Genomic DNA, 18,405 nt, shown 5'->3' on the forward strand with positions numbered 1-18,405 from the left:
ACCACCCCCTGGCAGGGTGTTCCAGCAGCCAAGCCGCTTCTTAAACTCAAGTCATCTGGGTTATAGTTGGGGCTTTAACCCATCCCAGTGGTGCAAGGGAATAATTTGTACCAGGCATTTCTCAGTATTTCATAATGACTAAAGTTTTAACAAAAAATATATATATATCCTCATGTCTAAAGTAATAACTTTTGTTGCACTCGGTCAAGCAATCCCAGTGCCAGTGTTTTTCCCAAAATATACATATAATGGTGAATACCTCCTAGACAACTTTTATATACACAATTAAGATTTTTAGAAAGATCAAAAATATGAGGAAACAAGATCATCTTTTTGTCTCTTTTATGAAAGAAAACAAAGGTTGCCAGCAACCAAACAGACTCTAAGTGTGTAGGACATAGTTTTGCCTTATGTTATCCATTCATCCATTTTCAGTATCTATTTTATCCAGTTTATTGTTACAGGGAGCTATAGCTTGTCTCAGAAAACAGTGTCTGTAATGCAGGAAAAGTCCTTGGCAAAACGTCAGTCCACCATTGAAGATAAATACACCTGGTGCACACCTGGATCAAATCGAAGCATTACCATCTCACTTGCCTGCTTATTTTTGAGTTGTGGGAGGAAATTACATCCCCTAGTAAATCAGATGGACAAAGAGAGAACACACAACTTTGCAGAGGTCGGAATTAAATCTGAGAACCAAGCTTTTGTTATGATAAAAAATGCACGGATGTCTCAAAGCATGATTACAAGAGCTTTTGCCTCTACAGCAAACTATTTTAGGAATGTGTCTACTCAGGATATTTTATAAGCTGCCACTTGGACTAATGATTACATATTCATAAAATGCTATGAGCTAAATTCCCAGTCTATTGCAAATAAGTTTCTCACATAGCTGTGGTACAAGTTGTGCTGTTATTCCTTAACATCCTGGATTTCTGTATTCTCTAGTTACTGTTCTTCCCATAAGATAGGATTATTGATGTGGTAGCTATTCTCAAAAAAAGGCAGCACATGTGTGTGAATGTATACCTCTCAGCTGTACAGATTTTCATAGAATATACAATTTTTTGCCTTATATTTTTGATCCGTTTTCCCTAAAATTGTGGTTTTCTGGCAAATTAGTGGCAAATCATTAAAGACTGAAGTTAGAAAATAATGACAGATACTTAAGTTTCAGACTTCATATCCTTTAGAAGATTCATCCTAATGCAGAAACTGTTATTCTATAAGCTTTCTAGGTTTGTAAGCGCAGTTTAGTTTAGAGCAATATTTGGGCATTTGTCCCACTTTTATGTATGGCTTTGTCCAGATTTCTTGCTCTAAGAGGTTGAGAGGTATGACTGTAACAGTAAGCAGCCTTTTATGGAGTGGTCACAGTAGTAGTAATGGTACCCACCCACCTTCCCACTGGGTGGAATGTAATAAAATCTTGGTAATTTGGAAAGGACGTTTGATTTTGTCTTGATGGTGCTACTGTGAAGGGTTTTCTCATAGTATGTAATCCTAGTTTGTTCTATATTAAGTATCATTTATATACCGCAGGATTCACTAAGTTGGTTTTAAGGTTTTTCATTGATAAGGAAGTGAAAATGATTGCACTAGATGTCTTAACACCAGTTCATATCATTATCATCTGTCGCATGAGAGTTGTGTTGGCTCCTGACAAGACTGCTTAGGAAAAATGCACATATGGCACATGTTGCTACAGTTAGCTTTCTCTTAGTGATCTACTTCTAATGTGAGTCTTCTCATACAGTTGCTTTATATATCCTAATGCAACAGAGATTCTGGTATGGTAGGTGTCGGTCAAGGTGGGGAGGAGAGCTAATTAGCAAAGACCAGAAAGCTAAAAGCATCTAGTAGTGTAGGACGTAAATAAAGAAGCTGCTGTGAAAAAGTCCCAGTAATACATGCACAAGGCAGAGATGATGTAATACATGCAGAAGGCACAGATAATGTAATACATGCAGAAGGCACAGATGATGTAATACATGCAGAAGGCACAGATAATGTAATACATGCAGAAGGCACAGTAAATGTAATACATGCAGAAGGCACAGATAATGTAAAACATGCAGAAGGCACAGATGATGTAATAAATGCAGAAGGCACAAATAATATAATACATGCAGAATGCACAGATGATGTAATGCATGCAGAAGGCACAGATAATGTAATACATGCAGAAGGCACAGTAAATGTAATACAAGCAGAAGGCACAGATAATGTAATACATGCAGAACGCATAGTAAATGTAATACATGCAGAAGGCACAAATAATGTAATACATGCAGAAGGCACAGTAAATGTAATACATGCAGAAGGCACAGTAAATGTAATACATGCAGAAGGCACAGATAATGTAATACATGCAGAAGGCACAGATGGTGTAATACACTCATAAGGTACAGATGATGTAATACATGCAGAAGGCACAGATGATATAATACATGCAGAAGGCACAGTAAATGTAATACATGCAGATGGCACAGTAAATGTAACAGTACAATATACAACATATGAGGAATGCATAAGAGGTGTAATTTTTTATAAGAAGACATGACCACTCTGGCTGTACAATAGAATGTTATCAAGTCAAAGGAGGTCAGCACTAACAATGACTTGTTATGTCCAGTTAAGGCATAATAACAAGTGTCAGGTGATCCAATGGCCTCCCTGTGAAGTTACTTACCAAAAGAAGGAAGCTGTTCTTAAGAACAACTTTTGTGTTGATGGTTGTATTTTAATTAGACAAGCGACCTACACTAATAAATATTCTATAGCCGGGAGTTACTGATTAGAAGTCTTTGTCTCCTAACTTAGTTTTCCATCTCATCTTATAGGTTCATAGGAGGTTACTCGGCTAGCGGCTCTAAAGCCTTTAAAAGCCTAGTCATGTTAATCCCAAGTATCCTCAGTTTTTCTTTTTGGGTAGTTTGCAGAACAAATTTATGAACAGATCAGGTCTGTGATCAACATAGTAGCAAAGAAACCAAAACACAGGGCTTTATAGTGTTTTCTATGTAGAGCATGTGTTACAAAATTGACTAATGTTACTGTGCAGAGGTTTATTGTTAAAAGACCCTAAGATCAAGTGTCTCCTTTTGGCAATTAATTTAGAGTTTTAAATAGTGCAATGAAATCCTCAGTGAGTAAGTGAGTGAGCAAATCAGTTAGTGAGTCAGTCAGTCATTCAGTATAAAATATAAAATTGGGATGGTGTAATGAACCGAGCAATGTTTTCAAGGTCGTCTCAAGCTCAGCAAAGTTGCATTCTGGCATATAAAACATATAGTGAATATAATAGATAAGTAGTGCAGGTAGGGCAGGAAACTGCCCTTCCATTCGCCAACAATACCTCTGTGTGGGTCTGGTTTTAGTGACTGATTTCTAGATGCTGATGCCACCTGCCATCTTCTGTAAAAGAGAAGTGCATCCAGTGTGAAATAAAAGTTACTTGGATAAGTATGCCCTTCCAGTGGGAGACAGACATCTGAAAGCACTTTGATCTTCGCCTTAGTTTTAAGTAGCAGACTCCAGCAGTTGCTTTTGAATACCACATTAACTGTTATTATGAAGCCATTTGCAGGCAACAGTCACATCCATTTCAGGTCCATAGTGCAGGCTGTATCAGCAGGTAAAACAATAAATGCAGACCATGCCATCCAGAAAACCAAAACAATGAATTTGTGGATACCTGTATGGGGTACAGCTAAATGAATGCATGTATAACTCTATTTATTCAAAATATGAAAACTGCAAGAAGTTAACATCAGTACAAGTCTTGTGAGCACCTCACTTAGCTTTCATACAATAATCTGATAATATATTTCTAAACACATTATTTTCTTGTGTAGAATGCATTGCTTGTTGGAAGTAGCCCTGACTTCAACTGCTCAGATATTGTCACAAACAGTGATAATAATATTGCACTCAGCAATCAGCATCGAAGCACCAGACCTCCCAAAGGTAAAATAACTATTTCAGCACATGGTGACTGATGCAGGATTTCAGTCTATTATCTAGTAATTATATAACTTATATTTTTCTGACAAAACTCAGGTGGAAGAAGTGGAATATGCTGGCCAACATTTGCTTCTGGTCACAACTTGGCACCAGGACATCCCAATGCTGGACTTATGACATACCCTGCAATCAGTGGCCTAATGACAGTGCAAAGTAAGTATTCCATGTTCAGAGGTAACACTATTTTAACATGTTTGCTTTTCACTCAACCTATTGAACAAAATACTTTTTTTTTCAACCAAAGCAAAAAAGAATTTTGTAGGATGTCTTTACATCAAAGCAATTAAAAGTGTGTGTGTGTGTGTGTGTGTGTGTGTGTGTGCGCGTGTGTGCATGTTCTTTATTTCAGTTCTTGTCTGGAGTGCCTTCTGTATAGTGTGAAGAATTTGTATATTTGTCTCTTGTCTTTGTGACTTTTTAAAATGATTCCTCAAGGACACACTGGCAAGTGGATTGGATACTAAATTGACCCTAGGTATATACATGAGTGTGAGTGCGTGAGAATCCATGTGCCATGTGATAGACTGGCATGGCATGGCATCTAGGGCTGATTCGTCCCTTACATTTGCATCTTAGCAGGATAGGATCTGCCTACCACAAGACCATAAACTGGATATGTAGTGTATGAAAAACAGATATATGCGCGTGTATGTGTGTGTGTGTGTGTGTGTGTGTGTGTGTGTGTGTGTGTGTGTGTGTGTGTGTGTGTTTGTGTCCTGCAAAATACTATGTTAGACATTCATTTCCCAATGCTACAGCTACGTCTTTCAGCTTTTCCTGGTTAGGGATCACCAAAGTGGATCACTGCTAAATTGTGGAATTCAATGCATCAAAAAAAAAGAAGAGATTTTTGTATGCAGGTGTGTGCACTTGTATGTCAGTATGCGTACAGTACATTTTTATGCACACATACATACAACCTTTTGTGTAATATGGTGGTATTGCAGAAAGCTCTGTAGTACAAAGTGGCAGTGATTGCAATCATAGTACAACAGCACTGTAAGTACCAAGTATATATACTGAAACACCCATGATTGCAGCTCAATAGTCATCACCGAGACCACTGCAATTCAGCTCTTTTTCTTTTGTAAGCCTTTTTATTGTTCTTACCTCCCTACCAGCATTCAGGTACTAGCCCTGGCTGGGAGCTACACCATAGATGCCTAATGTCCTCAAAAACATGCTCATGTTCTAAGACTTGTTGAGTTTCCCTGTCAAGGACACCTTCTGCTTTCATCGCCTGTCAAACACTGCACCGTACTCTTTCATGCTCCATGATGACCACAATCGTCTATAATAAACAAAATGTCTTTTAAGGAAGTCTTGACTTTTCTTGTAAGTTGAATGAACGATGTCCAAACTACCCAAGATGTAATTCCAGGTTTATTCCAAACGCACAAGTTAACAGCATACACAGCACAAAAGGCAGTAGAACCAGTTCACCAATGACCCAGGTTTCGTCCCAAAAACAACAATGTTTTTGGGACGAAACCTGGGTCATTGGTGAACTGGTTCTACTGCCTTTTGTGCTGTGTATGCTGTTAACTTGTGCGTTTGGAATAAACCTGGAATTACATCTTGGGTAGTTTGGACATCGTTCATTCAGTTATACTAGTTTGGTGTTGTACTGTCTTGGTTCCTTTTCTTGTAAGTTATTTGATGATGTGCTAGGACTTTAATTAGTCAAAAATGAAGAAATAGCAGATTAGCACCAGTTCCCCTTTACCACTTATCCAACCAGAATGTGTACATTGTCTCAACAGGCTACACACTACCCACTCCTGTACACAGTACAGCATGCTTTTCAGCCATTTTTGGAAACAATACTTACAGAATAATGATCTGGAAGAGTTATGAAATTTCAAGGAAGGCAAGACTCTAGAAATGTATGTAATGTTAGAGTGAATGATAATAGTTAAAAAAATAGTAAGTGAGCATGTAACACAAAATTTGGAAATACATACTCAAAAAAGTTGTATAACAGGTGTGAACAATGACTTCTCATAGTGGCTACAATATTCATATTATTTTGGATTGTAAATAGCCTCACATATATATAGAAAAAGGTAAGAGTATTACATTTTATTAAGAAATGCAAAGTGCAAATAGCAGTGCTGCAGGAGGCATATTTGGAAAGAACTGAAAATGTAAAAGGATAATGTTCTGGAGGAGGAGTGAGGTTTAAGGGATGGCAGAAATTGAGCAATATATATAATGTTGGGCTGAGGATAGTTATAAAAAAGAACATATGTGATGAATAATGTGTGCAAGTGGAAACATAATATGGGCTGTTTGCTTTTATATTAATGTAGGTCTGCCTATGTCTTTACTGATAATTTAATAAACGTGTTAAAATAGCAAGTGGCTGGAGGGATGGCTAAAGTACTGGTGTTGTGGGAAATGGACAACACTAACATGTGAATATGTTTAATGCAGTGATATGCTGGAAAGGGGACAGATCTAAGGGTATGAAGTAATGGTGCGCTACAGGCTCTGGTACATATTGACAGGGGTTGGAGTGAGGGATATATTCGTGCATTGACTGGAATGCAAAGGATCTTAAGAGGCATCACACTCATTGTGAAAGCAGCAGAGAATTAACAGAACAGAGGAGTGAAAGGCAGTCTTATACTACTTGTTTGTCGGACACTAAACTGCACAGAGGTCATTACAAAATTGTTACACTCTGAAGAACCAAAAAACAAGATGGGGGGATATCTGCATACAAAATGTGTACCATGGACTCATAGCATTAATGGAGGTGGGGGTCACTTATTATGATGTTTCCCAGGGAATTACCTGAAAAGCAGTAGCTCACTGCACTCTAGTTGTGTGCTGGCAGACACTGTAAAAGCAAGGGGAGAAGAATACTTTAGGTTTCAAGGGGTATAGTCCATTGGTGGTTTCGGTGGGGCTATAACAGATTTCCTGCTAGTGCCTTACAAGCAAAGGGTTTGTCAGCTGAGCTTATACTTAATGTGAACTGGATAAAACTATGTGATAGGTACTGTGATATATGCAAGGTGACTGCAGAATGTTACTATTCATATGTACGTCTGGGACTAAATTGCATTGAGTGAGTAGTCTGCACCCAGGAACAGATTTGCATGGGGCGAAGGAAAAATGTGTTTGCACTAGAGAGAGTATCTGGATGAGGTTGTGGCATGTGACACCTGTATCAGTCTAAATAAGTGGCACAGACAGTGCCTCCATGTATTCCATTAGGAGGCAGAATCTGGACATATACAGGGAAGGCAGGCAAAACTGTACTGCTTTTACCGGTTTTGCGTAACCTGAGTTAATGCATCTAGCTGTGCCATGTAGGAGAGGCCTCCACTGCAACTTTCAGAATTGTTCATATAATACTAAGCAGCAAAGTTTTTGCTGGTTCCAGGTTTTTTCAGTTTGTTTTTGTGTGTGTGTGTGTGTGTGTGTGTGTGTGTGTGTGTGTGTGTGTGTGTGTGTGTGTGAGTGTGTGTGTACATTTTAGTTACGTGAGTTGTAAAGCGCACACAGTGCTTACATACAGTGCCTTTTCTTTCAAGTGCCTAAAGTCTTACAATTAAATACGATAATTTAAATGAACACCCTTGCTATATATTTTACCTTGCCTTACTCTTATATTCTACCTTGCTGTATTTTGTTGTAGTACTCCCATTCAATAATTTTTCATTATACTTCATGAATGCCACAGATGCCAGTGGAATAGGGCAATGTTCCTGAAACCAGGAAGAGTGCATGATTTCTTTTCATTGGAATGAAAACAGGACAGAAATAGGAAGCTACCTACCTGGTAGAATGGGCTAGCCTATATAGAAAAATCATAGGTTCATACTAAAAAGCAGTAATGCAAGGTAAAGAAGAATAACTAAAAATCCAAATTAAATGCAGTCAAAAATGCTTTAGTTTCCCTCAGGATTGCAAGTGATCATTTTTAGTGGCACTTCTCCAAGAAAACAGAAATGGCATTTGATTTGCTGATCTTATTTCATTGAGACCCTATAGCATGAGTCCAGTAAAGCAGATGTGGGTATAAAGGATATACTTTTAACTAGTCCTAAGGTTATATAACAGCAGAACTGGTTATATTAAGTAAGGAAATGCTGATAGTGAAGTTCCCTACATGAGGGCAGGGAGGGTTTGGCTTCAAATAAAATATTTGGGTAATTATTAGCCCAATCAGCAGATAAGATTTAGATTCTCAGATTCAATGAAATGGGATTCAGTGAGACATACCATACCTACAGAAGACATTCATGTTCACCCCCTGTATGTGCAAACAATATAGAAGTATTACTTTTTAATTAACTTATCCATTGGCCATTCAAAATTTAAAATCTTACATGTACTGTAAATGACTCTTAAAGAGCTATGGGTAATCTGACTTAGTACTTTAGGCACATTTACATATACAAACATAATAGAAAATGTCAAATAAGTTGTATGAGTAACTGAGTTATGTGTGCATGTTATTCATTGTAGCTGTCTCATCTCTAAACATTGAACATTCTCAATACACAAAATCTTACAATTAATGCATAATCATTTTCTATCAGTAGGAATCATACTTTTACCATCTGTGTAAATAATTGCAGTCTATATATATCTATATTTTTATACATGTATATATATATTTTTATACATATATATATATATATATATATATATATATATATATATATATATATAAATAGCCTGGAACCACATAGGTGGGGCAGCAGGAATAAAGAAGTAGAGGCCATTCTAGACTTCTGTCTGGCAAGTGGCTTATCATGACCAACACATGGTTTACCACCCCCATGTAACAGTTGGTCCACAGCATATACCACTGGTTGCCACAATCAGCTGTAAGCAGTGGTCAAAGATGGCTCTAAGGTCAACAAAGACTAGGCTGAAGACCTGGAAACTAACTGGAGAGAAAACACAAACATTGAAGGAATTGCTCAGGGCTCTAGCACCTCAGAAAGAAGAAGAAATACATGGAGTGGAAGAAGATGAATGGCAGTACAATGTCTCAAATGGCATGTGTGAGGACTACAAAACAGATACGCATCCAAGCGAGCTGTGGAAGTAAGTTGTGTAAAGAAAGCTGGTGGTGGAATGTGGAAGTTAGGAAGTCATCATAAGAAAGAAGGAGGGCAAGACAAAGTGATAAATAGAAAAGACACCCCAGGCTAATAAGGAATACTGGTTGGCTAACAAACAGGCTAAGACAGGAGTTGCAGTAGCAAAAAACAATGCATCAGAGGCACTCTACTAGCATCTAGAAAGTGACTTAGTAAATGGCACAGAGAAACTCCATCAGGTTGCAAGACAAAGTTGGAAAGATAAAATAGTTAGAGATCCTTCATAAGGAATACCAGCAAAAAATCTGCTCACCAGTCCACAGGAGATCAAGGGCAGATGGAGTAAGTATTCCTAGCAGCATCTGAATGAAGAAAACCCCACAGAAGCTGTACTGCCACAGACATAGCCAGTGATGAAAGAAGAGCAGCCCATCCTAGACATAGTAAAAACAGCACTAAGGAAAATGAAGTCAGGGAAAACAGTATGCTCAGATGAGGTCATGGCAGATATGATCAACATGTTGGCTGAGATATGAGAGAAACGGCTTCTGAGGGTGTTTATAGCTGAATGGAGAGAAAGGTGTATCCAAGATGACTGGAGAATAAGCATACTAGTGCCAGTATACAAGAACAAAGGGAGCATTCACAACTGTGAGCAGAACAGAATTATCAAATTCCTATCACGCCAAGCATACCAGCAGAAAAATAACAATCACTAACACTACTTTTTTAGTTTTTTATGAATATAAGAATCACAATGAAAACATATAGTAGGGTGAGGTGTGAAAGAAATATGGAAGATTAATCTCAACAGAATTCTAATGGGCTCCCACAATCTACTGTGCTAGGCTTCCCCCATACACTGAGATAATAGGTATTGACATAATTTCCAAAAGGCTATAAAGACAAGAGAAGTGTAGAACATCATTGGCATTAGAAGTTACAGGCTAATCACACACTAGAGTGATTAAGTATTGCAGTGTTTGCTGAAAGCATCTACCAGTCCAAAATTAAAACTTCTGTGCTTTCTAGTGCAATAATCTAAAACAATAACTAAAAGAAGTCTCAAGTTATGTTAATTAGAACTACCTACTGCAACCACAATAAATAACCTTAAATTGAAAAAGGGGATTATAGCTATAGCAAGTAGTTTAAGAGACCTTAACATATACTACAGTAATTACTAATGAAGCCATGTGGGACTCAATGGGATAAAAGTATTTTATACAATAGCGAAGATTCACCCCTACTGAAGTACATTGATGTCCATTTAGGAGGTAATAAGTAATATATCCAACTCTGAGCCCATTACTGAATCTGTAAATACAAATGTGCTGTCGTAATCACTGGTGTTTACATGTGCAACATATCCCAACAGCATATTTCTGGAGTCATGCCAATACACTGAAATTGGACTTTCAATGAAAAAGAATTAAAGAAAGGCAAAGGCATTACTTAGTATATGAGCAGTACATTACAGCAGAAGTGTAAGTAGCTTACATTGTTAAATAGGTGCTGGAAACTAGCTAGCATTACGATTGAAGTCATTGGCTGGACAGAATTTAAAATAACTCCTAAAACTGAATTATAGCAGGTCACATACAGCTATACAGTATGGAGAGGAGTGAGGTTAGAGAAACATAATTAACAGTGTACAGTGACTAAAAAGTGCCGTAACTGTTACATGACTTTGGAGCTAATTAAAGGAGGCCACCTAACATTTGTATCAGCACAGCCACTTTGTACAGCTATTACGCTCACCCTGCTATCACTGTTTTGTGCAATGTACAATCGTTGAAAGGCAGTTTAAAATCTAAACAAACTGATCACATTACAGATTGCATCTCTCCCCTTCAGTTGGTGTTTCAGTGCACAGATTGTGCGTGCATCACTTTGTAGTACATCTACAGTAGTCACAGACGTACCCAGCAGCAGTTACTGAGTCACAGTCTTAGTAAACTAAAGGTTGTTACTCTCAGCAAATGCAGGTGCAATAAACAAAATTATGAATCATATTATACTTAAATCATTATCTATATCACAGAGAAAAACAACAACTGCATACTCCATTTGTGGAAAAAAGGCAGGTGCTACATGCATGTGTGTGTCTGTGGTTTTGTATAAATGTATAGTGCTTCCTTTGAAAAGTAAAAAGAAGCTAAACAGAATATATATATATATATATATATATATATATATATATATATATAAAATTGAACCCCTCTATTGTAGTTAACGTGTTAAGAATGGTTGTATTATTTTAATATATGTGTTTTATTCTGATTTATACAAAATCTGGTAAACATGGATATTATTTTGTAGATACTTTTTTAAACGCTAACATACTCACTTTCATTATCCTGTACTTTTCTTCTTGCTAAGAGAAGCATACTGAAACATTAAACATCATCTGTTTTCATATTGTGCTTCTCTAACTAGTACTTTTTATTGCTTTAAAGTTGTTTACATATGCTTGTGTTTCATTTTATAATTTACAAAGCTTCAAACTGCATCTAGGAATAAGAAAAACAGTATATTAATGTCTGTATGTTAAATAATGTAAAGCTTACCGTTTGCCTCTATACATGTTTGTTTAAGTTTTTAAAATTTTTCTAAATTTAAATATGGCTAATACTACTAGTGTAAGTGAAAATATTGGAATTTAAATAGAGTGAATTACACTAATAATATGTGTACAACATCCTGATAATGCTGGCCTTTTGTTTATAGATTTTATTATTTGTCTGTTTGGTCTATTTATGTTTTTTTTTTATATTCTGGGTTACCTTATAACAAGTTGCATTAAAATACAAATACATGCATGTATATTATACAACTCTGTGTACATGTGGCTACATCCACAGTCTATCAAATTAGTTATGGCTGATTTTTAAATATCAAAAGCATGGAAAGAGACATTGGAGTCTACTGACAATTTAAGCCCATGAGCTACCTGTATTTCATTTCAAGAGTTGCCCATGTACGCTAGGAATAAATGTAAATATTTTGTGAACGATAAAAGCTATTAAAACTGTACAAATAGCAATGTTATCGGTAAGCAGTATCCGTCACAGTGATAGTCAGTGCATCCATAGTCTTCCCATAAATACTGTAATACATTATAATGTACACACTCAGAATTATATTTTTGCTGAACTTTCACAAACAAATTGTCATAAATTACAAACTGTAAAACGTAAATATATTGTTAAAACAATTTTGTTAGCCAAACATAAGCTTTCACATGTCAGCAAGATATTCATATCTGAGTACATTTTAATTGAGATGTTTACAGAAATATAAAATAATATGCTTAATTATATAATTAGAATCTAAATAACACTGAATGCCTCTCAAAATATGCAACTTACACCGCAACTATCAATGTCAGCTTTCATCAGCAAGGTTTCACTTGATGTGATGAAGTAGTTTGTAAGTCATTGGTTTTTGAAGTATTAATTACTAATAAATAACTAGTAATATCTCAAGTATAGTGTGGTATAAATGGACATTGGCAAATGAAATTTCTTCTCTCCCACTATGGCATTTCATACCATACCTCTTTAGAGCACGTAGGTCTCTCTATTATGAAAATATGAACATAACTATGAAAATATGAATAATAAAAGTAAACACTGATTTATTTCTCTACAGCAGTAGATCATAAATCATCATCTTAGTGTCATGTTGTTAATAGGGGGGGCCACAGTGGTGCAACAGTTAGCCTTGCCGCCTCACAGCAAGAGGTTCTCTGGTTCGATCCTCAGCTGGGGTGCCTTCTGTGCGGAGTCTGCATGTCTTCCCTGTCGTTAGGTGGGTTTCTTTCGGGTGCTCCAGTTTCCTATCACATCCCAAAGACATGCTGTAGGTGGATTGGATACTCTAAATTGGCCCTAGGCGTGAGTGTGTGTGTGTGTGTGTGTGTGTGTGTGTGTGTGTGTGTGTGTGTGTGTGTGTGTGTGTGTGTGTGTGTGTGTGTATGTGTGTGCGCGTATGTGTGTGTGTGTGTGTGTGTGTGTGTGTGTGTGTGTGTGTGTGTGTGTGTGTCTTCCGTGGAAGGCTGGGTGCCGGGCTGGCAACTCGACATTGTAAAACACCACTGCCAATCATGAGCGGACAGGTGATCCACTGAGATGATCCCTAACCGGGAAAAGCCTAAAGAAGAAGAAGAAGAAGTGTCATGTTGTTAATAAGTCAGTGCCCTTTGTAATACTGCCAATTATTAGCTCTAAAGTTGCTTAATTAAATAAGCCAAACCCTAAAAAAGGTCTGGATGCCATAAGGATCTATGGGTGTTAACAGGAAGTATAGAAAAAGGTGTTATTGACTTGAATGAGATTATCTCTGAAATGTACATTTTGCGAGTGGTGACACTCAAAGTCAAAAGAAAGCTCATTAGTGATTGCTAGCCTTTAGCATTTGAGCTAAACTGACAGGCACAGATTCAGTTTATTGTAACACAGCTTCCAGGTTGTTATGTTCAGAAAAAAGTTCATTACATTCTTATAAGAAAGTCCTTCTATACTGCACAGCTTATAAACAAAGGGATTGTGTCCAGATCTAGGGATGTCAATGTCCCCCTTTACTCAGCCCTCATTAAGCCAGTCATTGAATATAATCCCCCTTTGGCATGTATTTGTCCAGACAAATGCAACAACTGGAACTCCCACAGAAATACCAAAACCAACCACGGCAAAGCACTCAGGAAACCAGTGTAACAAAGCCAATACACGAAGTAGATTTGGGCAAAAAACACAATTTATTAAATTGTGTTTTTTGCCCAAATCTACATCATGTATTGGCTTTGTTACACTGGTTTCCTGAGTGCTTTGTTGTGGTTGGTTTTTAGATTTTTTTTAAAGCACTTTTCCTCTTTTGTTACTCCCACAGAAATACCTTACTAAAATAATACAAAGTCTAAACAACATGTCCTATGTGGACCAACTGAAAGCCCTGTCACTATACTCGGTATCCTGCAGATTGCTAAGAGTTGACCAGTGTCTGGCATACAAGCCATCTTTCAATCCATTATTGATGGATTTACTGCACAACAGCAAGTCAAATGGCATTAGAAATGCATGGTCTAAGGATCTAAACCTCCCCTGATATATTAGCAGAACAATTTGGAGAGACAGGAACATCTCGTAGAGGATACCACTGTTATGCAACAGACTCAATGTCCACATAAAACAAAGTTTATCTCTGTCCATATTAAACTGCAACTTAAATCTATGGATGGAAAACAGAACGTTTAACCCAGGACTGCCCCTGTAGTACTAATGGACAGAGGTAGCTCCGAAATGCTTTAATCAGTACTTGGGTCCCCTCAAATTATCTGTGATATAATCCAAGTTACTCTCATTAGGGGTAATACATAATTATGGCCAATCTATAATCAAGTGGGATAGGTTATTTTGAGTGCAAAAAGGGAACTTGGTTAAGCTTACAATGGCCTACAAGGGTGGCTAGCCTAGTACTTACCAATGAACCTATAAGAACTGCCTTAGAACAGAAACTTATATTAAACCTTAGGACTGGAACTATTGCATATGGATATCATCCCATTCCTCCAATTATGCATTATTTTTGTTTTGTTTTAGGGTTTTTGGGGGAAATTATGTACATTTGTTAATTTCTGTAGCATTGATGTACAGCAAGAACTACAGTTCTGCATAGACTAAACATTAACCCTGTACTATATACATTTTGGATAGCATATTCTTATAAGTTAAAGTGTCCATTAGATTTTGATGTCAGAGAACTGCTGAAAAAACATTTGTAATGTACTTTTTAAAGCTATTATGCTCTAATCTAACTCTACAGCACATAAGGCAGCCATAACGGAACAGCATCAGATGGTTTTACAGCTTTAAAAGTCATAATTCACTTCATGCTGCCACACACAAAAGTGTTGCAGAGTGAAGTATATAACAGCTTTTAAAGCTGTTGTTTGATGAGAAGTACATTTCAGTTCTGGCCACTCTCTGTGTGGCAATATTCTTTACAACCCAACACTTTTTTTCCTCTAATCCATAGTACAGTAGAGAGTCAATTATCCGAAACATCAGTTATCTGAATGCAGTCTTCCAAAGTTTTCATGTAAGAAAAATAAAGTCTGAATATGTAAATGTTGTACATATTCATTTGTGCATATTTTTGAGCTTGTATACAAAAATATAGTGTGTCATTTTGTACTTACAGTAAATTTGTTTTATTTTTCTTATTTAATCTTCATCAAAAGCATTTTTAGAAAATTTTTATCTGGATTATATGTTTGATTACCTGAACAGCTTGATTATCCAAACTACCCAAGTCCCAATTAGTTCGGATAATTGACTCTCTACTGTACATTAGAGCAATAAATGTTCCATCTAATAAAAATAACTATACATGCATTGCTGTGATAACCCACTAGTCATCTGTTCTTGAAATGGATGTCAATCTTCTCCTCATATTTCCTGGCATTAATTTCACAGCCAAGTGGGTTATGATCCAATATGACTCATAATTGGCATCTACCCCCTTTGTTTTCCTTTTTATACATGGGTCAGGGTGTCACATAAACAGTGAACATCAACTAGACATGTTCACACCGCTGGGTGGCTATTTCTGAGATAATACTATGCTTAGTGTGTGTGTGTGTGTGTGTGTGTGTGTGTGTGTGTGTGTGTGTGTGTGTGTGTGTGTGTGTGTGTGTGTGTGTGTGTATATACATATATATATAAACACTAAAAAATGTATTCATTATTAAAATGTGCAGTATCAGAAGATATAACAAGCAACTAATCCAGTTATCTTTCTTTCTCTTCTAAGACTCTGTATTTGTGGGATACAGAAATATTTGTTCCAGTGAGACAAATGTAATGTTTATGACAAATCCTGCAAATGACGATCTTCAGCACCCAATACATGTTGACACACTCCAAGTTATCAACAGTGCAGAAAAAGCAAAAGTCTTTATACATAGACCTGATCTGAGGTAAGCTACATCCATTGTATGCATTTTAAATATGCAAATCATGTGTTAAGAAAGCATCAATTAGTCCACTGAAAAATCAGTTGGCATTCATCAAATAGCAGAGTTCTACTCATCTTTTAAATCATACTTCACAACTAGCTTGTTGAAAAATCTGGTATTTCACATCACTTGACAGATTGGTAGTTTAATGAAATATTTATAGAAGAAGAATCATTAGAGCCATAAATGGAGACAAGAAAAAATACGCAACCTGCTTTGAATCCAACCCAAATCTTCAAAAGATCCTTTTGGTGCTGTAACTTTTAACTTGCAAAGCTGCATGGTTTAAAATGTCTTCTCTAACAGTGCAATTTATATGTGTTACAAATTTGATAAGTAAAAGTTAGTAAGTATATTATGTGTGCTGTGTTGTTTTAGCAGTGTAACGATATATACTTCTTGAGGCAGGGCAGAGCAAAATAAAAATTATTCTATAAGCAAGGTTACTCCAAGGGTTGAAATGGGGTTTATTGTACATGCAGTCTGCACACCTTCTCAGTCTCCCTGTGAGGTCTTCACAGTTCAAACGCTGATCCTTCCGTGTGTGTGTGTGTGTGTGTGTGTGTGTGTGTGTGTGTGTGTGTGTGTGTGAGAGAGTGTGTGTGTGTGTGTGTGCATGTGTGTGTGTGTGTGTCACCCCATTCAGGATTCATTTCTCTGATTTCTGCCCAATGAGTGCAATGAAAATCTCTGGCTTTTCATGACCCTGAACTGGATTAAGCAGGTGATCGAAAAAATGAAGAAATATATGTTCAGAATATGTTTCTGTGAAAGCCTCAAAAATTTATTTCAGATGCATTTGCAGCTATAGCTGAATAAGATGTCAGGTGAACATGAAGAATGCAGATATGTGAACAGAGTGACTGCCACATTAACTAGGGATGGAAAATACTACAGACCTCTGTGTGGTAATCTCTCTCAACACCAAGTATGACTTATGTCTATTTTTTGTGGTGGTGGTGGCATTTGAACATCATTATTTAGATACATTCTGGTGCACAGCAACACGTTATGGCAATCAAACTATTCACTTTCCTGGAAAAAGGCACATTTGAGGACCATTAGGATTAGCTTTACATCATGATGGCACAAAGAAGATCTGGCAAATGCTGCTATTTCCTTGTTGCATCTAGTACCAACATATAATGTGCAATGATTCCACTTATTGCTACAGAGTTATTATCCTTTATTTAGTGAAAAGCATCTTATGTACAGCTAAATATGACTATTTTATCAAAGTTGGCTTTCACCATTCCTCATTAATAACAATATTTAGAGAGAAAGTCTGACACTTTTTGTAAGCTTAGCTCATACAATTCAAATTCTGATGCCATTAGAACTCTTCTGAGCTGGTGCTACCAGCACTTTAAATATATGTGATATTTATAGACTCAGTAACAGACAACTGCTGCCCTGTAACATCCTCACTTTTGCCTTGCAGACTGCTGAGGACTGAATTGGCAGTGGACTTACTTAAGTAACTGAGACAGCTGTGTTCCTGGATGCCATATGATGCTCATTGTCCCTTAGCTGTTTGAATTACATATTTGTTTCATATCATAGGTTCATAGGCTATCAACATCTGGGACCCTTTTAATTCTAGTCATGCATCCCAAACCTGACAAGTTCTGGTGATATAAGCCGGGGACTGGGAAATGAAACATTTACAAGCAGGGGCCTGGGAGATGAAGGCTATGGTCATTAGAGACATAAGTGACAAACCAGGGATGAGTTTACAATTACCCATCTAGTTTTCCAAGTACATTTGAATTGGATTAAGGAAGAACTCCATATGAATGGAGATGCTCATGTCAGGTATGGTATCTACACACTTGCCCAGAGTACAGTGCTGCTGTCAAGTGACATTAAACTTCTACTACTCAGTACAGGGGTTGTACTTCGTAAGGAGATGCATTTCCCAGCAAAACTGACAGACACAGTCCCTAAATTAGGTTCTATGATATCAAAGTGGCAAGCACAGAAATGTTGATCCAGACATTTGTACCAACTTAAATTCATAAAGCCTGCATTCCTACCATGGTATAGAGATCATTGAACAGTAAACATTCACTTTTAACTACTGCTACAGAGTCAAATGCTGTCTCTTTGCACACATTCTGCATATACATGTTTCCATCTGCTTCCATGCTTTTGATATCAGGAATGCATATAAGCCACCCACTTCCTTATGTAACTGTAGTCTTATTTCGTTACTGGCATTCCTATTTCCATTGCAAGCTCCTGCAGCTTTACTTTTTTCCCAAAACTTTTACTGAAATATCACATTAAAAA

At 37.0% G+C, this 18,405-nt stretch overlaps 1 protein-coding gene across 1 annotated transcript in view; it reads left to right on the forward strand.

Annotated features, from left to right (window-relative positions):
- Positions 1 to 18,405, forward strand: part of PKHD1L1 (PKHD1 like 1) — a 1,597,738-nt gene that overhangs the window by 1,505,180 nt on the left and 74,153 nt on the right. The window contains exons 69-71 of the mRNA XM_044066249.1: positions 3,861 to 3,972; positions 4,066 to 4,182; positions 15,909 to 16,074. Of these exons, the coding sequence (XP_043922184.1) occupies positions 3,861 to 3,972; positions 4,066 to 4,182; positions 15,909 to 16,074 (395 nt within the window). The remainder of the gene's footprint in view (positions 1 to 3,860; positions 3,973 to 4,065; positions 4,183 to 15,908; positions 16,075 to 18,405) is intronic.

The sequence above is a fragment of the Protopterus annectens genome, chromosome 3.part1 (assembly GCF_019279795.1).
Source record: "Protopterus annectens isolate FY-2018-M chromosome 3.part1, PAN1.0, whole genome shotgun sequence".
Taxonomy (NCBI): Eukaryota; Metazoa; Chordata; order Ceratodontiformes; family Protopteridae; genus Protopterus; species Protopterus annectens.